Genomic DNA, 20388 nt, shown 5'->3' on the forward strand with positions numbered 1-20388 from the left:
GGTTAACAGGCATCATATTTACAGCAGCATAAACCTGGCAGTGGCGTTATTGCTGTGATGCTGCTGTCCCTGCCACCACAGTAATAGACAGCCTCGTCCTCGGCTTGGACCCCATCGATGGTTAATGTGGCCGTGGAGCCGGAGTAGGAACCGGAGAATCGTGAAGGGATGTTTGAGGGTCTGCTGCTGCTATCATAGATCACAGTGACAGGGACACTGCCATGTGTCTTCTGTTGGTGCCAGCCTTCATAGTTGCTGTAACCCCCGGAGCAGGTGATCTTGACGGTTCTTCCCAGGTTTGCTGACACCGAGGCTGGCGGAGTTAGCGCTGCCTGAACCAGGGAACCTGGAGAGGGAGAGGAGAGAGGGGAGAAAATGGAGCTTGGGCAGTGTCTGACACACACAGCCCTCCCCAGGCTGTGGGATGAGGCCCTGTGCCCACAGTCACATATGGGATATTAAGACACCCACATCTAAGATAATCAGAATCTGATTATCAACAACTATGGCTGGTACCAGCAGAAGGCACCTGGCAGTGCCTCTGTCACTGTGATCTACTATGATGATGAGAGACCCTCAAGTATCCCTTCACGATTCTCCGGTTCTACATCCAGCTCCACAGGCACGTTAACCATCACTGGGGTCCAAGCTAAGGACGAGGCTGTCTATTACTGTGAGAATGAAGACAGCAGCGGTACTGGTGCCACAGTGATGCAGAGTAATGGATACACAGACCTGGCATCTCAGGGAGCAGCTGGCAGCCTTTGCTGTGCCATTATTCTGGTGACACAAGTCCCAGGCATGGCCCAGTGCTGTGCTGCAGGTGGCTACGCTAGGTGCCCTGCTCTGTCCTCCTGTAGAGCCTCAGGACTGTGCCCATCACTCAGGGAGGAGATGGTTCCAGCATGCCTGTCCCTGCCCTGCACTGCACATAGCCCCTGGACCCCATCTCCTGCTGCCCACCCATCTTGCCTCCCTATGTTGCTGTTGCAGTGTTGCTTCTGCCTCATGCTGGTTTCTTCCTCCTGAAGGTGGCCAAAAGCCAGGCCTTGGGCAAGCTTGGTGCATAAATACCCAACAGCCCATAAGCAGGGCAGACATGGCTGCTGAGCCATCCCTGGCAGCCGGGGTGTGTGCACGTGCCTGGGAGACCTGCAGGCATCGGTAGTAGTGGGGGCTTCTGGCTGTGCTTGAGCAGCACCTGCCTGGGGTAATAGCAGTACCCTGTGCATGAACAGTGCTCCAGGGCTCAGCTCTGCTCAGACCATAACCCTGGTACCAACAGAGACCTGCTCTGCTCTGTGGTCATGTTAATCTTCACAGGAGCCCAAGACAAAGCTGTTTCTTACTGCTCTGGCAGAGAAAGAGGCACTGGCCATGGCCATAGAGTTCTAGCAACAGGGAAATGGAAGATGGAGCTGCTGAGGTTCCAGGGCTCCTCAGGTGCCTGCTGCTGCAACTTGGATGTGGTCACTGAGCAACCTGTGTGGAGGATCAGGCTGTGCTGCCTGTGAACCTATTGTAGGACATCTCCTCTGTGCCACTCACGGGGATAACACCCCTGGGACCCCGGCCCATTGGCCTCTGTGTGGGACATGGTGTTGGGACCAAGGGCTCTGTTGTTCAGGCAGAGGCCTGGAGAGAGGGGAAGGCATTGAGATGGGGCTGATACCAGGGTTGTGAGCCCAGGCAAGAGAGCAGCAGAGCAAAGAGGAAGAAGTGCAGGTGCTGGGGCTGGGGAAAGCCCCAAATGGCTGGAGCCGGTGGAGCCGCTGGAGATCGTCTCCTCGCACCGTGCTCCATGCTGGGGCAGCTGCTGCAGGCTGACCAGGATCTGCCCAGGCAGGTTGTGAAGGTCACCAAGGATGGAGACTTCACAGCTATCTGGGACACGTGTTCCAACGTTTGATCAGCCTTGCAGCAAAAAAGAGTGTTTTGCTCTATCGAGCAGTGTTCAACAAAAATGATCAGTGGGCTGGAACACCTCTTCTACGAAGAAAGGCTGCGAGAGCTGGGTCTGGAGAAGGCTCTGGGGCAACCTCCCTGCAGCCTGTCAGTGCTTAAAGGAGGCTCATGAGAAAGGTGGAGAGAGACTTTATACAAGGACCTGTAGCAATATGACAAGGAGAAATGGTTTAAAATGGAAAGAGGGTAGATTTAGGTTAGCTATGAAGAAGAAATTCTTCACTCAGAGTTGATGAAGCACTGTAACAAGTTGACCAGAGAAGTATTGGATGCTTCCTTCCTGGCAGGGCCCAAGGCCAGGCTGGATGGGCTATGGGCAGCCTGTTCTGGTGGGAGGTGTCCCTGCCTGGCATGGCTTGGAGCTGGGTAGGCTTTGAGGTCCCTCTTAGCCCAACCATTCTACATTCTGGTTGTTCTCTGCATTTCAGCCTTTGCCAAGTGACTCTGGTGCCACCGCTGGATAATTCTACTCAGCTCTGTTTCATTCCTGCCCCAAAGCAGTAATCCCATGGATAAGTGATGCTCTGAGGCCTTCACCACCCTTGGCTCCTGCTGATCTTGGCAGCCTCCTTTCCAGTACGAGCCCTTTGTTGGCTGCACTGCTGCTGCTGAGGGTCCTGCCAGCCCCCAGGGCCTTTTTTGCTCAGGCACTACCACCTGCTAAAACCCAGCATGCCCAGGGCAGGGCATCACATGTCTGAGGGTGAAATGGGGCAGCGCTGCAGGCAGCGGTTCAAGAAACATTTAGATGTTGTAGTGGAGGATGTGGTTTAATGGAAAATAATAGGTGGATGGTTGGACTGGAGGATCTTAGAGGTCTTTTCTAACTTTGGTGATTCGGTGATTCGGTGATTCTATGAAGGGAGCCATGGCTTGTTCCTGCCATGCCCCGCTGGTCCGGCTCTCCCCGGCACTTTGGTACCACAGCACTTTGGGCTCACTTTAGGGCTGCTGAGCGCCTGGGTGCCGCCACGTGTCCCCACTGCAACGCCTGGCCAACCCCGCTGTGCCACAGTGCAGGGGCTGGGCCAGGAGCAGGCAGGGAGGTGTGGGGAGAGGCGTAGGACGTGGCTGGGAGCACAGGGAGTTATTTGCATGGGGGGCGTGCTGTGGAAGGACGCGGGTATAAAAGGGCGTCGAGGTCCACAGCGCAGCCCCATCGGCGTGGGGACACACAGCTACTGGGATTGCGCCATGGCCTGGGCTCCTCTCCTCCTGGCGGTGCTCGCCCACAGCTCAGGTACTCGTTGCGCCCGGTCGGGGACTTTGGGCACGGGGCTCTGTCCCACTGCTGCGCGGGGAGGGCTGTGCGTGTCGGGCAATCGCTGATGGCCGTTTTCTCCCCTCTCTCCTCTCCCTCTCCAGGTTCCCTGGTGCAGGCAGCGCTGACTCAGTCAGAGTCGCTGTCAGTCAACCCGGGAGACACCGTCAAGATCACCTGCACCGGGGGTAGTAACAACTATTATGGCTGGTACCAGCAGAAGTCACCTGGCAGTGCCCCTGTCACTGTGATCTATGGTAGCACCAACAGACCCTCAAACATCCCTTCACGATTCTCTGGTTCCCGATCTGGCTCCACAGCCACATTAACCATCACTGGGGTCCAAGCCGAGGACGAGGCTGTCTATTACTGTGGGAGCTACGACAGCAGCAGTACTGCTGCACGGTGACACAAAGCAATGGGGAAATGATACAAAAACCTCCTTTTCAGTGCAAGGAGCAGCTTGTGGTTTTTACTGTCTGTCTCAGAAGTCCCACCTCAATCTCTGCCCCGTGCTGCAGGGCCCATGTCCTCTTGTGCTGCCAGGCTGTACCCTGGCCCCTGCTGGTTGCCTCCCTGCAATCCTACATCCACAATTTGTAGTGTTCCCTGCATGCACTGGGCTGGAAGCTCCTCATCTGCCCCTGCTCCTACTGAGACCACCTGCCCAGTTCCTGCTGGAGGGCCACCACTACTCAGCTAGTACATCAGCACAGCACTGGTTCTCTTACATGCATTCCTCTGAGGAAAAGAGCTGGACTTCTGAGTACCCTTAGAATCCTCCCCTAAAATCAAACTGAAATCCCACAAAAGTCTCAGAAATACCCAGAAACTGTTTATCCATAGCATATGGCATCACATACTTCAGTTATATACTTTGCACATTCAGTTTCAATGAGTCTGTGTCACTTGCACCAATCAGTTGCACCTAAGCCTTCCCAGAGAAAAACCAAACATTTGTAACAGAAAGTGCTTCCAACCACAAAATCTTTGATGCATCATTCATTTTCTAGTGACTCAAGAGATTCACCAACTCTGCCGCTTTCTATAACCACTTGCACAAACCACAACATTTGCACATTTGTCAGTTCATTTTTAAGCCAGTGCCTTGGCTCTAGCAGCTCTGGTTAGGCGTCAACATCCTCTTCACATTTTCTTTTCCTCTCTTGGGGGAGATGTGGGCAGCAGGGACAGGGCAGTGGTGCAGCGCTGGGATAAAGCTGGGCCCAGTGAGCTGGAAGGACAACATCAACGAGAGTAAAGCTATCAAAACAGACAGGCCTGAATTGGAGGGGCTGCATTAAACTGGCTGACAGGCAAGAACATTTTTTGGTGGGTGCTTGTGGCAAGTTGACATGCCTTCAGTCAAGACCTTGACCAACAATGGCACAGCTACTGGAAATCCCTTGGAAGAGATGAGGAGGGTGCACGAACACCATCTGCGCTCCATGATTTACAGCAAGCAGCAGGGCTCAGCCACTCATGAGGCTGGGCATGGGCCACTGCTTAGGCTGCTTCTGTGTGGCCGTGTATAACTGCAAGTATTTCCCTGGTGGACCTCAGGAATCAACTGATCATCCTCAGGAAGTTGCTCTGTGTTCACTTACAGTCTTCCCCAGCACCAAGTGGGTGCTTGGGCTCTTCACAGGCTTTGTTTTTTTGGTTGGTTTCGTTGTTTTATCCAGCTGTGGCTGTGGCAGTACATCCTTGGTCTGCCTAGCCGCACTGAAATGTGCTCTTGCACCTTTCCCTGGTTTGCAGAAAGAAGGTTGTACGGTCTGAATGCTCTGTGCTGTTGCAAGTGTCTTCTGGTTCTCTGAAATCTGCAGTCCCTCAGTGTCCATCAGGACACTGCCATCCCATCACTTCTGACCGGTCCTCTCATCCTGCCACCTCCACGGGACCCAGAGCTGCTCCTGCCACGAAGTGGGAGGTTTTTGCATTGCTCCGTATCACTGTGTGGTATATTCGGGCCCGGGACCGCCCTGACCGTCCTAGGTGAGTCGCTGACCTCATCTCGGTCTTTCTTCCCCCGTTGTGAAATTGTGACATTTGGTCGATTTTTGGCGATTTGGGGATTTTTCCCAGTCTTGGCGGCAGGCTGGGGTCTGCCCCCAGCGCAGGGATGGGTGCTCAGCGCGGCAGCCTGGGCTGAGTCTTGTCCCTGCCGACCAGGAGGGCTCTGGCGTGCGCCGTGGAGGACTTGGGCTTATTTTGTCAATGGAAAATTCTTAAAATTTGACCAGAAAATGTGCCTGAGGTCTGTCTCTGACACACGATTTCAGAAATTGTGTTTAGGTTGATCAGAAGACAAAGTTTTTGTCTTTGTCAAGAAATTAGTTGTGAGTTGTTAGTCCTTCCCTCTTAGTCCGAAGGACAAAGACCTCCATCCCCGGTCTCGTCTCTCACTGGGGACTTTGGTTGGCTCCAGTGCCATGGGGAGCCCAAGTGTCACTGAAACAGTGTCCTTGGGTGAAATTCAATGTTTCTGAGGTTTCAAGCACACTGTCCAGGTAAGTGCTGTCAAAAATCAAAGGTTATTCTGCTGAAAAAACTGACAGGAATATTTTGTGATTTTTTTTTTTTATATACATATATATAATATATATAAAATATATAAATATATATATAATATATATAATATATAAAATATTATATATATATAAAGAGAGAGAGAAAAATATGTTTTTTGATTTTTAGAAAAAATTGGCTGAAAAAACCCAATCTGATCCAAATTACCTAGGGCATAAGTCCAAAAACAAGTGCAGTTCAGCAAATCCTCAGTGGAAAGTTTTTAATGGGGCAGTTCTCCCCCATTTTCTGGTGTAGATGTGAATGAAGATATAGATGTGTATATAGATAAAGATTTGGCTGTAATTTGTTGGATGAACGCTCTGAGAAAGAGTAAATCTTGCCTTCCTCGTGGCAATTTTTAATTGTACTTTTTCTGAGGCAAGTCTGAACGTCTTGAGGCAGAAACAGCCAGAAAATTGAGTGCTTTCCTTTAAAACTTTAATTAAAATTTAAAAGTAGCCTTGCAGCAGGAAAGAAAGGGGACTGTGGCAGTTAACCAGAGTTCCAAAGCTGAATCAGATTCACTCAAATACATGTGGTTGAAATTTTATGTGTGCATATATAAAAAATATATGTATGTATACAAAATAAAATTGCTTATATATTTAAAAATTTATATATATTATATAGATTTATTATAGATATGTATATAAGATATAACACATTTATATGTATATGTGTAATCTGCTGTATGCTTTATGTAACTTTTATAGATGTAATGTATATTATGTGTATAGATTATATATCTATGATATATTTTACCTGTAGAAAAAACTACAATATAAAATGCATATATGCATATACATATACATATTCATATATATATGTATATACATGTGCATATACGTATATGCATGTGTAACATCCATGAAAATAGGTACGGCTGGGTGGATGTGTTTGCTGTACAGACGCACACACACATGCACACCCATACACACACATGTGGCCGCTCTGCCTCTCTTTTGCAGCCCAGCCCAAGGTGGCCCCCACCGTCACCATCTTCCCACCATCAAAGGAGGAGCTGGAACAGAACAAGGCCACCCTGGTGTGCCTGATGAGCGACTTCTACCCCAGACCGGTGACTGTGGAGTGGGAGGTCGATGGCTCCCCCTACACTGGCGAGACCACAGCGGCGCAGCGGCAGAGCAACGACCAGTACATGGCCAGCAGCTACCTGTCACTGACTGCCAGCGACTGGTCAAGCCACGAGACCTACACCTGCAAGGTCACACACGAAGTCTCCACTGTCACGAAGAGCCTGAACAGGTCCGAGTGCTCTTAGTCCCACTGGGGATGCGATGTGAGGACAGTGGTTCCTCACCCTCCCTGTCCCCCTGGGCCGCTGCTGGTGGCAGCAGCCCCCACTTCCCACTCAGATGTCCCCCACTGTGCCCCCATCATCCGCCTCTGCCTGTCGCCTCCTCTTGTCCCCATCCCTCCAGATGTCACATTAATAAACATGACACTGAACTAGTGCTGACTCTGCATCCATGTCTCTGTGTCCCTTTGCGTGCTGTCTGCGTCTCACAGAGTGGGGTCCAGTATGGGGAAGGGCTGGGGTGCACACACACATACTGGTAATGTTGGGGGGTCCATGGCTCAGCACTGGAGACACTGCTGTATACCCAGGCACCACCAACATCTAAGGCAGGATGCTTTGGGGCAATATGGGGGCAGTCTAAGGTCTGTGCTGGCTCTGAGCACGTGGTTGTGGCCGTGCTGTCCTCATCTCCCACCCACTGCCATCTGTGCCAGGGCCTTTGCAGAGATTTGCTTTATGCTGGGGACACGAGTAGTTCTGGCTCTGTACTCTTGTGTTCAGACACCCTGGTGCCCCCTGGGTGGGATGTCAGTGTGAATACTCCTTTGTGCCCTGTGCCTGCAGCAGCCTGACTCTCCACACCACATGCCTTGTGTACACCCCAGCCCTGTCCCCTATCCCTGTCCCTATTCCCCAGGGAGATTTTGCAGTGGCCCCTGTAGGGCAGCTCTGAGCACAGCCTGCAAGCCAGCAAGCAGAAAGCACTGCTGTGCACAGCTTGTCAGCTGTGTGTCCTCCTTGCTGAGGAGGATCTGTCCTTACTGAGTCCATCAGTCTTGTCCCACTCAATCCCCATCAATGCTGCCCACCTCGACACATCTACCCATCTATTCAATCTACACCAATATCTCCATTCATCCCACCCACCCAAACACGTCCGTCCATCACATCCATCGCAGCACCTCCATCCAACCTGCACACTCCTGCATCTCCAATCCTTCCATCTACACCACCGTGCTGATCTGCCTCAGCAAATCCAACACAACCATCCATTCTGTCTACACCAATGTCCATCCATCCCAGCCACTCCAGCACCTCCAGCCATCCCACCCACCCTATGTTTCCATCCAGCCACTGGTGGGATACAGGACATGGGGCCAGTTCTGCTGTCAGAACTGAGGTTTCTACATGGCCACATATGCACTGAAAGCTTGGCTGGCCATTTTCTCTGCAGTAGAGTTGTGACAATTCTGTAATCTGGGGGACTTTTATCCAGTTTGGAGAAGAGCTGGGATCTCCCAGCTCCATGGGCAGGCATTTGTGACAGTGGGTTTAGTGTCTGATGGGTGGGATGTGGCTGAACTTCATTTTCTTTCCCCAGCGACGAAGTTTTTGCAGTTGAATGTGAATTCCTGCTTTCTGCTCTATGAGTTTGTTTTTTCTTCAGGATTTGCACAGGGAATCAGCAGTCTTCATTCTCCCCTTGCCGTGTGTAGACTCTCTACCACACAGGGCTGTGCTGTCCTCATGCCCCTGTGCCCAAATCACTGCCCTCTGCCCATGCCTGCCAAGCTGAGCCCTGCAGACTGTCGTGCTGGATTGACATGAGCCCTGAGATTGGCACAGAAATGGTGACTTTGGGGCTTTTTCCACACTCAGGAAGCTGAAAGCTTAGTTCTTAGTGATGGATTTACCAAATTGTGCCCTGAGGCAGCTGCTCATGCTGGATAAAATCACCAAAGCACGGGGAACCAGGCGCTGGGCAGAGATTTCTCATGGGCTCCACTTTGAAAGCTGCAGACTGCAAGCCAAGCTCTGCCTTCGCGCCTCGCACTCATGAGGACAACCTCACTAATTATTGATTAAAAGATTTTGCTAAACCATTTCCAGAAGCAACAACACACTGAGGAGCGCGTGCTGAATTATTCATCACAGCACCATGGCCCCGGCCCTCACAGCAGGGCTGCATGGCACCCACAGTGGCACTCAGTGGAACCACAGGGCTGGGACAGCCGGGTCTGGCAGTGGGGACACAGTTGAGCCCAGGATGAGCCCTCTGGACAGTGCTGGGCTTTGCTAATGAGCAGAAACACAGATAGAAAGCAACCCTGGGGCTCTGCACCCAGCTGCAGCTCTCGCTCTGTCGTGTCCTTTGGTGAAATTTTAAACAGTCACCTTTTTTTTTCTTCTCTTTTCTGGCTTGCCATTAATTTCAAACCAAGAGAGACCTAATTTAGTAAATGAGATTCTTCAGGAAGGCTTTAATTAGCTGCAGATGGAGGCAGGCAGTGCTATCATGGGCCTCGATCGCACAGAGGGCTGCGCACCCCCACTACCAGAATACAGTCAGGCTGGGTCCCTTCCACATTCGTGCCCCAGACCAGAGGGGGTGCGCTTTGTTCCCCACACATCACTCCCAGTCTTGCAGCCGTTGAGCCCCAACATCCCACCAGCACATGGGGCTCAGCTCGCCTGGCGACGTGGCAGCAGCAGAGCAGGGTGCGTGGTGCAGCTCCATCAGCACAGCTGGGGCCACACAAAGAGCTGGGTTACTGTGGGCAGATGGCTGAAACCCGAAAGCAAGAGCTGGGGGCTCATAATAGCCCTGGGAGCAGGCAGAGCCTGGGGTGAAGGCAAGCACCAGGCCCAGGGCCACCCAGCCCTTCCAGGAAGGCACAGCTCTGCCGAGGTGCAGCACGCTCAGCCCCACCGTGCAGCTGTGCGGCTGGGGCATCCCCGAGCTAAATTTACTCCTCAGTCTCCAATCAGAAACTGAAGCTGGGGGGCCCACGCTGGCCAAAAAAAGGAAATGAAACAGTCTCCAGAAAGCACTGACGTGGAAAGCAGAGCGAGTGCCGCGCAAACTGGCTGCCATGCCACATGCCTCAGGTTGGGGCTTTGCCACACTGAGCTTGCTACTGCTTGGGTGGGTGCCCACTGCCTGGGCACACGGCACAAGGTGCACACATACACACACTTACACACATGTACACACACTTACACACACATACATACACACACACGCTTACACACACACACACACACACAACCCCAAACCATCAGGTGATGGGTGCCCTCCAGGCAGACCCACACACGTGGGGCTGGGTCCACACTGCTCCATCTGTGTCTTTTGCCCCTGTGTGCCACCCCTGCCCACTCCCATCATGTGTCACCCCAAATCCTGAGTTAATCCTGTGATTCCTGCCTGTTTCCACCGTCCACGGCAGGCTGGAGATGCCCAAAATAAGGAGCAGGTTTCCCTGAATCTGGTAGATGAAACAGAGTTTTGGGTATTCCCCTGCAGCAGAGCCTCAGCTGTAGGAATCGCAGAGCCATCAACGCCGCAATTAAAGAGAAATTAAATTAAATCAATAAATGTTTTAGGCGGGCTCAGCTGCCAGCACCACCTGACCGAAACAGCCTGCTTGCGAAGAGGAGAGCATTTGCATGGCTGTGGCAAAACAGCAGCCGCCTGTTGCACAGCTGGGATGGTGTTATCTGGAAATGTACACAGCCTGTGAGGGGTAAACAGCTCCAAACTGAGACCCCGAGCTTGTCAACAGGTTGTAAACAGGCTGAAATAAACACCTTTGTGCTGCGGAAAAATATTTATCATCTCAATTTTAGCAGGTTTATAAAATAAAACTCCCAACAGAGCGACACACCTGCTTTGGAAGGGAAGCAAACACTTGTTTTCTGCTTGATGTTGCCTGTTAGAAGCCATGTTTCCCAATGCAGGTGGGCCACAAAGCAATGAAAACAACGTGAGCTGAGCTTCAGCCCTGTTTAAGCCCCCACCTCAGGGCTTGTGGCTTGGGAGCAGACAGGGCGCAGGGGCTGGGCAGGGGATGGCACAGGGCTGGTGACATGGGCTGGCCTGGGGTGTCTGACTGAGCTTTTTGGGGAGGGGTTTGAGCCCTGGGGCAATCACAGCATGCACGGAGGAGGCGGGAGGATGCAGCCAGCAGCTGCCCTGCTCTGATCAAACCCCATCCATGGGCTTGCAGATGGCCTTCCTATCCTTCCGCAGCCTTTGCATGGGCTGAACGCAAGGTTTAAGCGTTTCTGCCATGTTTTTGGTGTGTTTGGAGGGGCGGTGTGGGTGCGTGGGCTCTGCCACGTGCAGCCAGCCCCGCAGCTGAGCCTGCAATCTCCCAGATGTGCTGACCGCAGCCACAGGGCCCGGGGGCAGCAGTTTCTCTTGCTAAAAATTGTAGCCGAGCCGAAAACATGCGGCCACTTTGGCCAAACAGCAGCTGGAGGACAGGAATAGATAGCCGTGGCCACGGCACGCTCTGCTTCCTCAGCACAAACATTCCAGCACGTGGCACCATGAGTGCCACTGCCCGGCACAGCAGCAAGCAGAGCCAGGAGCAGGAAACGCTGATTTGGGCCCCATTTTGGTAATGGCACAGAGAAGAAGCTTCCAGGAAGCTCACCAGTGTTGGTAGTTGGGGCTTGGAGAAATGGTGGGGAGGAAATAGCCACTGCCCACCTTCCAGAGCAGGCTCTGGTCCCATCTCACTGCAGGGCACCAGGGCATTTGCACTGCAGCAATTCACAGAAACACCTGAAATGGCTCCTGTCATGTTCAGCATGGCTCCGGTCTTGTTCAGCATCTTCAACAGTGACCTAGATGAGTGGCTGACGCACCAGAAGGCTGTGCTGCCATTCAACAGGATGTGGACAGAGTGGAGAGCTGGACAGAGAGTAACCCGATGAGGTTCAACAAAAGCAAGTGTGGGATCCTACACCCGGGAAGGAATAACAGCATGCATCAGTTCAGGTTAGGGGCTGAGCTGCTGCAAACGGGCTCTAAGAGAAGGACCTGGGTGTCTGCTGACAGTGGTGTGCCCCTGTGGCCAAGAAGGCCAGTGGTATCCTGGGGAGCACTGCAATGAGAGTGAGCAACAGTGTGAGAGAAGTGAGGCCACATTTGGAGCACCATGCCCAGTTTTGGGCTCCTCAGTTCAAGACAGACCAGGGAACTGCTGGAAAGAGCCCAGCAAAGGGCTGCAAAGATGATGAGGGTCCTGGAGCATCCCCCATATGAGGAAAGGCTGAGGGACCTGGGACTGTTCAGCCTGGAGAAGACCAAAGGGCAGGAGCCAAGTGGACAGGGCCAGGCTCTTTTCAGCATTGCCCATTGATGGGACAAGGGGCAGCAGGCACAAGGTGGAACATAAGAAGTTCCGTCTGAACATGAGGAAAAACTGCTTCGCTTTGAGGCTGGCCGAGCACTGGAAGAAGCTGCCCAGAGAGGCGGTGGAGTCTCCTCTGGAGACATTCAGATCCTGCCAGGACACTTTGCTGTGTAACCTACTGCAGGGAACCTGATTCAGCAGCGGGGTTGGACTGGAGGATCTCTGGATGTCTCTTTCAACCCCAGCAGTTCCGTGACTCTGCGAAATACCTCAAATGCTGCAAAACGTAGTGCTAAGAAACAATGACATTTTTAAACTGAAAGGTGGTGGGTTTAAGTTAGATGTAAAGAAGAAGTTCTTCACTCAGAGGGTGGTGAGGCCCTGGCACAGGCTGCCCAGAGAAGCTGTAGGTGCCCCATCCCCAGCAGTGCCCAAGGCAAGAAGCCCAGCAGTGACCACAGCTCCACAAGGACGAGCATGGCCCCTTGTATCTCAGCTCACCCTGCCCCAGCTGAACTCCCACCTGCAGCACAGCATGGGCACACAGCTGGGCCCTGTGCTTATGGAGCCCTTGGGGCAGGTCAGTACCCACAACCCCCAAACATGGCCGTGGCTCCCAACCGGAGACAGCTGGAGCTCGGCAGCTACAACCAAGCAGAGCCACGCAGGAGTGACAGCAGGGTCCCCCCAGCCCCCTGTGGAGCAGCACATGGAGGGCTGGGCCTCTGCTCCAGTCTGCAGTGGGTGCATGGGAAGCATTGCCAGACACTGTCTGGATCACCTGCACACCTAAGTTGCCTCACACCAGGGCATTGCTCAGTCCCACTGTGACCTGTGCCCTTATTCCATAACTTAGGGGGCTGGAGTGCCTGGACCTGGGGCAGACATAGCTGCAGCCTAAAATCAGCTCCTGGGAAAGGGCCCCAGGCTGCACCAAGCAGGGCTGAGATGTGCCACGTCCCCAAAGCCAGAGCTGGGGAAGGCAACGTGGCCGTGTGTGTGTATGCTGAGCACAAGGACACGTGCTGGGCCGGGATTTGTCTCGTTGGGGTTCACGCTATGTGTCACCCGGTGCCATCCCATCCCCTCCTGCAGCACCCAGCTCCCCCATGGCCACACACCGCCCGTGTCCCTGCACCGGCACTGCACAGAGACACGGAGCCAGGGGCCGCACACGGGGCCAGGAGCTCACCTTTATTGCAGCCCTGACAGCCCCATGACCGAGCCCACGACAGAGCTGCCGCATCCTCACCCGGCTGATGGCCCTAGCTGCTTTTTACCATTTTTTCCCCATCACCCATAAACCAGAAGTTTCCTCACCGCTGCAAAGAAGAGCCAACAGGGAACCCGGGCCCTAAAGGGAAGACAAGAAGGGGCCGAGCAGGGGCAGCAGGAGCAGCGGGGCGAGGGGACAGTGGGGACACCCACAGCTGGCCGTGGCATCCCGGGAGGAGAAGATCTTGCGGCGGTGGAGCGGTTGTGGAGGACGGAAGTTGTTGGTCATCTTCAGGGGCGCAGCGCCCGAGGCCGGGAAGTGAACGGTGCTGACAAACGCCTGCAGCTGCGGGGGGAGAGGAGCGGGTGGGAGCAGCGCCGCGGGCACTGCGGGCTCTTCACGGGGTGAAGCGAGGCGCACACGCAGATGCTGCCGAGCAGAGCGCAGCGCAGGAGCCCCGTCTTTCCCCCTAACGGCCAGCACGCGGCTCTGCACGCACTGCGCTTTGTGCCGCCTCGCAGCTGATGGTGCAGGAAGCCCAGCGGAGCATTTACAGAGCGGCCAGGAAATGCATCTACTGAGATACCCGGGAAAGGCAGGAGGACTTCATCCATCCTCACCAGTCCTCTCCCCAGCCCCCCTGCCATCCAGCAACCCACCCAGTTTCCTCTCGGTGCCCCTCTCAAGCTCTCCATCCCCACATTTCTGCAGATGTCCCCCTTTACTTTGCCTGCAAGGCATAAGAAAATGCACAGGGACTGGGGATGCTCACAGCACGGCTTTGGCCAGATGGGCCCTTCCATCCCACGGCAGGTAATCCCATTACCTGCTCCCTGCTGATGCCCACGGGCTCCTCAAACACAGTCCAGATGACGGCCTCGCTGCAGTCAGGGGTGGTCAGGGAGCCCTGGTAGCGGTAGTAGCGGGAGAGCTGTGCGACGTGTGGCAGCAGCATGCCAAGGCGGAAGGTGGAGGCCAGGTCCACTGCCTGCCCTGCACAGCAGGACGTGGGCACTCAGCCCCACCACCCTCAGCGTGCCCCAGGGTCTCTTCCCTCCCCACCGTGCCCCAGCACAGAGCCCCAGGGCACCTCACCAGCATGGGAGATGTTCCTCAGTCCCCCAATGATCGTGTTGTAGTTGGAGTTTGCGGCTTCTGAGACCTGCAAAGAGTGAGCGTGCCCTGCAGTTGTGCTCAGCTAAGACCAATGCATGGCAGCATCCATCCAGTGCACTTGCAGCCAACCTGGAAGAAGCAGCCCAGTGCAGCCAGCCCGCTTGGGTGCCCCTTGGCCTCCCCCAAGGTGCGGTACTTGACGTTGATGTGGACGATGTGCAGCTGGAGAAAGTATGGAGAGCTCAGCATGGACACCCAGTCTTTCCAGCAGCCAGGCACCAGGATGGGAAATCAAAGGGCTGTGGTGCTAACGGGCTTTTTGCCTACCTCCATGGGGAGCTGATGCCCATCCACGGTGTGCTCAGAGCCATTCCTAGATGGGCTGCCCCAGTGGAAGTGCAGCTGCAGTGCACGGTACCGGCCCGGGAGGCCCCCCCCACTGATGGCAATGTGCTCAGCACCCGGCTCGCTCTCCAGGCTCAGCATCACTGCAGATGATAGGAGAGGGACAGGGCTGTGTGCCGTGGGGCAGCACCACTGTGGAGCTGAGCCCTGGCTGGAGTAGAACACCCACCCGTGTGCCCATCGTTCAGCAGCCGCCACTTGCCGGGGGGTGCCTGGTCATAGCCCTCAAAGATGATGTCCCCAAGGCTGCCGTCCCGCTGCAGCCAGCGCCGGTCAATGTTAACTGGAGACTGCTTGTCGCCGCTGCAGGTGGTCTGCAGCTCTTTCCAGTGGCTGGGGCCTGCAGGGAGCACAGCCATGGGTGCACCTGTAGTGCCATCACCACCACCCTCAAGGAGGACGCAAAGCCAAGAGCAGCCCTGTCCCCACCATAGGCCCTGCCCCATCTCCATGCCTTCTCTCCCCATTACTCCAGGAAGGTTTTCCTTGGACACCTGTGGAGCTGCAGCCCACCCCATGAGCTCCCTATTACCCACTGCCCTCATTAAGGGATGGTGCCCTCAGCACGTGCCTGTTCTGTGCTGTCCCAACCGCCCCCCGCCAGCCCCAGCACGGTTTAATTGCTGCTGGAGCCGGGTCTGCGCCGGGCAGCAATGCTTGGAGCGCTGCTGGACACGGCTGACCTGCAGCACAGTGAGCACACACCTGAGGGCTATAAAGCAATTGGGCTGTAACTGCTGATTACATGCTCCCTGATCCTTAATTAACCTCTTACAAGCTATTATATGTGTGCTTCCAAAGTGCCTTCGGGCACCGGGCAGGGAAGCACCAAACAGAACTGTGACCATCCCCACTCACCGCACTTCGGGTCTTGTGAGTCGTAGCACCACTGCCCTGCAGGAGAAAGCTGTAGTCAGGGGCTGCAGAGGCCCCCACTCCCTAAGCCCCCCCATATTGCAGATCTCTGCACAGCACACAGAGTGGCCGTGGGCAGAGGTGCGCCCACACCGCCCGGAGCAGCGCTATGGAGCCGCTTCCCTCCCACCTCGCTGCTGTCAGTACAGGGACAGCTCGCTCTGTGCTGCGCTGGGAGCGGGGTGAGGAGCGCCGCTGCTGCCCACGACCGCTCTGCTCCACTCGTGTCCCACCAACCCGTCAGAATCCCTGTGAGGGAACTCAGCCACCCCAGCACTCCCTGCCTGCAGGGATGGTTCCCCTCTCACCCCGCTTTTGTTACACAGGCCGCAGGCAGTGCTGTGCGCACCGCCTGTGCTGCTGGCTTCGCATCCAGCTCCTCATTGCGCTGCTATGTGAGGCTGCAGACACAGGGCTGGGAATGGGGACTGTCCCAGGGCAGTGACTTCAGGCTTTTCTTCCCATCCAGTGGGAACTGAGCCTCTTGCACACCCTCAGAGCCACAAAGCGCTGCCTTCACCCAACTGTGAGCATCCCTGGCACGAGCCAGGTGGGCACTCTGCTCTATAGCAGAGTGCTGCACGCCCCAGCCCCACTTGCTCTGAGGAGTCATCCTCAGTGGCATTTCCCCGGTTATGAGCACATGGGGCAGAGGGGCTGAAACCTCAATCCCAGCTGTCTGAATGACCATCTGATATCCCAGATGCCTCCCAGCAGGGCTGACACTTCCCTGAGCCCAGCGGCACAGCAGGGACAGGGCTGTCCCATGAGGAGGGCACAGAACACAGCTCCTGGACTGCACCACATCTCCAAACCCCAAGCACCACAGACATGCATTCCCCCCACATGTAATGAAAGAGAATGGCTGGCTGGCACTGCTGTACCCCCTGCCCGGCACCATGCCACCCCATCACCTCCAGCCACCTGCACCCCGTGCCCATCCGTCCGCAGCCCCAACCACGACGGTGCAGCAGACAGGCAGCGCATCTCACCTCCTGCAGCCGCTCGGATGACAAGAGGCAAAGTGACAAAAGTTACCCCCAGCCCCAGCAGCCCCATGCTGGCAGCCCCGCTGCAACGCCCCGTCCTCCTCCGCAGTGCGCCCGGGCGGGCGGCAGGGCTGGGGAGAGGGATGCAGCGCTGCCAGCCCTGGAGAAATCCTCGGCTCCAGCTTGAACACTGCTTTTAAATATTCATCACAAGGGCTGAGTTTTTAACTCCTCGCCTGCTAGGAGGGAGCGGGAGCGCCCGGCCCCCAGCCAGCCCCAGTGTGCTGTGCCAGGTCGGACTGGCACGTGTGGGCAGCAGGCAGCAGTGGGAGTTCCCGGCACCATGGGGCTGCTCTGAGCTCCTCAGGGCTGCACTGAGCTTTGTGGGGCCGAGGGGGTGGCAATGAGGGCTGCAGTGAGCTGCTACTCTCCATCCCTAAAGGTATGGGTTGCGGCATCCCCACTGTGCTGCCAGCCCTGTGTGGGGCCATGGAAGGCTCCTGCAGGGCCAGTGGGGATCCACGTGTGACACCTTTGGTTCTGGCACAGCTCTGGCACCCCCAGATCTGGAGCTCAGGGAAGGAGCTGGGAGTGAGCAGTGCCACAGGAACCCACAGGTAGAACCCCCTTAACCCCACAATCCTTCAGCCAGGGTGGGTTTGGGGAACTGCAGCATTCCAGCCCAGCACCCATACCCCCAGCACAGCCCAGGTGCGTGGTGCAGGGCAGCCGTTATCCCAATGGAAAAGTTCTCCTCCTGCAGAGGGGAGGTAGGAAGGGGGTGAGTGCGCGGGATGGTGGCGTTGTCACATCATCCTAAAATATCCCCGCTTGCCTGAAAGCAGCAGAAAAAAGGAGGCCACGGGGCACGTTCCTCCTCTCCTCCCGCAGGTACTGACCTGGCTCAGCACTCGGAGCTGCTGCCAGGATGAGCAAAGCCCGGCACCACACAGGGCACAGAGTGGGCATTCTGCTGGCAGCTTGGCCACGGCACTGTGGCTCAGCACTGCTACCGTGTGCTGCATGCACAGGGCTGGGCTGGCCAGGGGGCTCTTTGGGGCACGTTCAGCACCCACGGTTCATGATCCAAGCAGAACCCCAACATCTCCCTGCCCTGCTGGACACCCACTGCCACCCGTCCCTGCTGCCCTCCTACTGGGAGCAGCCTCCAGTTTCTATAGGAACCAGAACAAACCTTCAAGGAACCGCGCTGTGCTTCCCAGCCTGCTGCTGCCATTGCTGCTGCTGCTGCACGCTCACGGCTGCACCATCCTCTCAGAGGGGCTGTGTCCATCGTCGTGCTGGGCAGGACAGGGAGCTCCCACAGCCGTACGCACGGGTGCAGGAGCCATTACAGGGGTAAAAAAAAGGCTTGCTGAAAAATATAGTTACTGCTGCGGCATCCATCGATCCAACGTGGGCACTGTGCCTCCCTGCTGGGAGCCCCCGCTGTGCACAGCAGTGCCAGGAGCTGTTCCTGGAGGTGAATCCTCAGCTGGGAACACAGCCTGCAGACCTGGGGACTGGGATGAGACTGGAGGAGGGGGAGAGGAGCTGCACAGCTCAGCTTACCCAGGGATGGATGCATGAGGGCTGTAGGCATGCAAAAAGTGGGGAGATGGAGCCCAAGCAGAGTAAACCCTAGGCAGTCCTAGCTTTGTTTGTTTCTGGTGCAGCCAGAGTGTCCGGACAGGAGCACAGCAGTGCCCACACAAAGACAGCACTGTGGGCAGCAGCTGCATGTGGCCCTGGCACTGCCCGGCACCCGGAGGGGGACTGCCAGTGTCGGGAGCAGAGCGTGACCCTGAGTGATGCACTTTGGGCTGGCAGGAGCTCTTGCTGCAGCACCCAGACACTGACATCCACGGGCTTGGGCACAGCCAGAGGGTGCAGCATAGTGGCTGTGCCAGGGCACCGAGAGGAGCCACGCAGGGCCCTGCGGCCTCCCAGAGACCTCTGTCTGTCTGTGACATGGGCAGTGTGTGGTACTTACTTCCTATTGCCCTGTAGTGCAGCAGCGCACAACTCCAGGCGCTGGAGGAACTCTGTGAGCTCCTTGCTGTGCCCCATGGGCAGGGGCCAAGGATCCCGGTGGCACCGCGGTGACGGTGACATCGTGTGCTGGACAGCATTCAGTGATGAGCGCATCTTGCAGCCACCCGCAGAGCTTGGGCTGCACTCCTGCTGCTCACTGGGCAGCTGGACAGCATGAGCTCAGCCCCGGCCGCAGCCAGGCCAGCCGGCCCCTCGCCAGCAGCCCCCGCTCCTTTCCTGGCTCTGAGCTCAGCCCTGGGCTATGGCTGTAAATTCTCCTTACCTCCCCAGGTAAAGCAGGTTTGTGACCCCGCACAGAACCCCGGTGTTTGTGATCAGAGCTGGATCCCAGCAGCAGAAGGCAGGAACCCTGGTGCAGAGGGCACAGGGATGGCACCAGCACAGGGACACGCACAGCAACTCTGATCCCAAGGACCGGTGCCGGCAGCACATGGGAGAGCACGGAAACCCGACCTAGAGATGTTCACTCACACTGCTAAACCAGCACAGCAGCCTACAGAGCATCGTCTTGTAGAATCGTAGCACGCCTTGCGCTGGAGGGGACCTGACAGATCCCTAAAGCCCACCGTGGGCTGGATACCCCCACCAGCACGGGCTGCCCAGCCCCATAGACACGGGGCACCGCCGGGGATGGGCACCCACAGCTCCCGAGTCCGCCGGCCCCAACGAGCCGGGCTCGGGCTGCCGCAGCTCCGCGCTCCGCTCCTGCCCCCTGCTGCCCCGAATCGCCGCTGGACGGGATTTCCCATCGCGATGCCGAAGAAATGCATCGATGGCCAAGAAAAAAAAACCCAAAAAACAAACAAACAGATGCCGACACAGCACCTTCGTCTTACAGAACCATTTATTTGGCGTGGGGATGAAATGTTTCTCACAGCATCTTAAGAAAAAGAGAGCTTAGTGCCAACCCTTAGTGCCAAGATAGGAGTTAAAAGCAGCGAGAAGATCCTCACAGGAACCAATCGTCGTAGCACCCAATTTCAGTTCTGCACCATATTTTCACAGAATATCAGAATCTTCTGTACGCAGCCACAGCTCCATCCAGTCCCAACCACTGGCACAGGAGAAACCTCCAAGCAGCACTTTTCAGATGGCCCTGAGTTCTGAACGGGAATGCTGATGGATTTGCCTCCCCTCCACTGTTCTGCTCCCATTTCAGGGTCCAGATCCCAATGTGAGAGGGATGTTTGGAAGCAATTTTGGTATATTTAATGTTCTTTAGCTAAAGGGGAAAAAAGGAATGTTTCAACAACTGCAAAATGAAGAGACGCAGCATGAATCGCACAACACGAAACCCTCAGTTCTTTGCCACTGAAAAGCCACCTCTGAAAGACAAAAACATCCTGAAAAACAGCTTCAGTGCCACTTAACGTGAGATGGGCAAAGGTTGGGCGCTGCTGACAAAAAACATTTCTCCCAAATGGAACAGCAAAGACACGTGGATGGGCCACAGGAATGGGGAGCACACCTGGAGGTGAGGCCTTCAG

General features: G+C 55.6%; 2 protein-coding genes across 3 annotated transcripts; one reads left to right on the forward strand and one right to left on the reverse strand.

The window, feature by feature from the left end:
- The first annotated feature begins 3126 nt into the window (after positions 1 to 3126).
- LOC122176956 (immunoglobulin lambda-1 light chain-like) lies at positions 3127 to 7287 on the forward strand. 2 transcript variants are annotated; one of them, XM_042865977.1, is made up of 5 exons: positions 3127 to 3205; positions 3331 to 3618; positions 3926 to 3932; positions 5187 to 5224; positions 6769 to 7287. In XM_042865977.1, exons 1-5 carry the CDS (start codon positions 3160 to 3162, stop codon positions 7080 to 7082), a joined length of 693 nt encoding a protein of 230 aa, XP_042721911.1. In that variant the 5' UTR covers positions 3127 to 3159; the 3' UTR covers positions 7083 to 7287. The 2 variants fall into 2 exon arrangements, with proteins under 2 accessions (XP_042721911.1, XP_042721910.1); XM_042865976.1 differs by lacking the exon at positions 3926 to 3932 and having other exon boundaries at positions 3331 to 3624; positions 5186 to 5224.
- A 6113-nt stretch (positions 7288 to 13400) lies between these two features.
- Positions 13401 to 16943, reverse strand: LOC122176973 (carbonic anhydrase 15-like). Its single transcript, XM_042866010.1, has 8 exons — positions 16850 to 16943; positions 15801 to 15836; positions 15112 to 15282; positions 14865 to 15025; positions 14667 to 14759; positions 14517 to 14583; positions 14248 to 14414; positions 13401 to 13766 (listed from the first exon to the last, which is right to left on the reverse strand). The coding sequence occupies exons 1-8, from the start codon at positions 16914 to 16916 to the stop codon at positions 13560 to 13562; spliced, it is 969 nt and encodes a 322-aa protein (XP_042721944.1). The 5' UTR covers positions 16917 to 16943; the 3' UTR covers positions 13401 to 13559.
- Positions 16944 to 20388: the final 3445 nt, after the last annotated feature.

The sequence above is a fragment of the Lagopus leucura genome, unplaced genomic scaffold, assembly GCF_019238085.1.
Source record: "Lagopus leucura isolate 7727_CA_CO unplaced genomic scaffold, USGS_WTPT01 Super-Scaffold_806, whole genome shotgun sequence".
NCBI classification, from domain to species: Eukaryota; Metazoa; Chordata; class Aves; order Galliformes; family Phasianidae; genus Lagopus; species Lagopus leucura.

What these genes read in the sequence shown, in the direction of transcription:
- LOC122176956 (XM_042865976.1), top strand. Translation starts at nt 3,160, where the DNA reads ATGGCCTGGGCTCCTCTCCTCCTGGCGGTGCTCGCCCACAGCTCAG. An exon ending in CTACGACAGCAGCAGTACTG is followed by an intron (nt 3,625 to 5,185) that starts CTGCACGGTGAC and finishes CCGTATCACTGT; the next exon opens with GTGGTATATTCGGGCCCGGG. An exon ending in GACCGCCCTGACCGTCCTAG is followed by an intron (nt 5,225 to 6,768) that starts GTGAGTCGCTGA and finishes TCTCTTTTGCAG; the next exon opens with CCCAGCCCAAGGTGGCCCCC.
- LOC122176973 (XM_042866010.1), bottom strand. Translation starts at nt 16,916, where the DNA reads ATGGGGCTGCTGGGGCTGGGGGTAACTTTTGTCACTTTGCCTCTTGTC. An exon ending in GGCATCAGCTCCCCATGGAG is followed by an intron (nt 14,760 to 14,864) that starts GTAGGCAAAAAG and finishes TACTTTCTCCAG; the next exon opens with CTGCACATCGTCCACATCAA. An exon ending in TGGGCATCAGCAGGGAGCAG is followed by an intron (nt 13,767 to 14,247) that starts GTAATGGGATTA and finishes CTCCCCCCGCAG; the next exon opens with CTGCAGGCGTTTGTCAGCAC.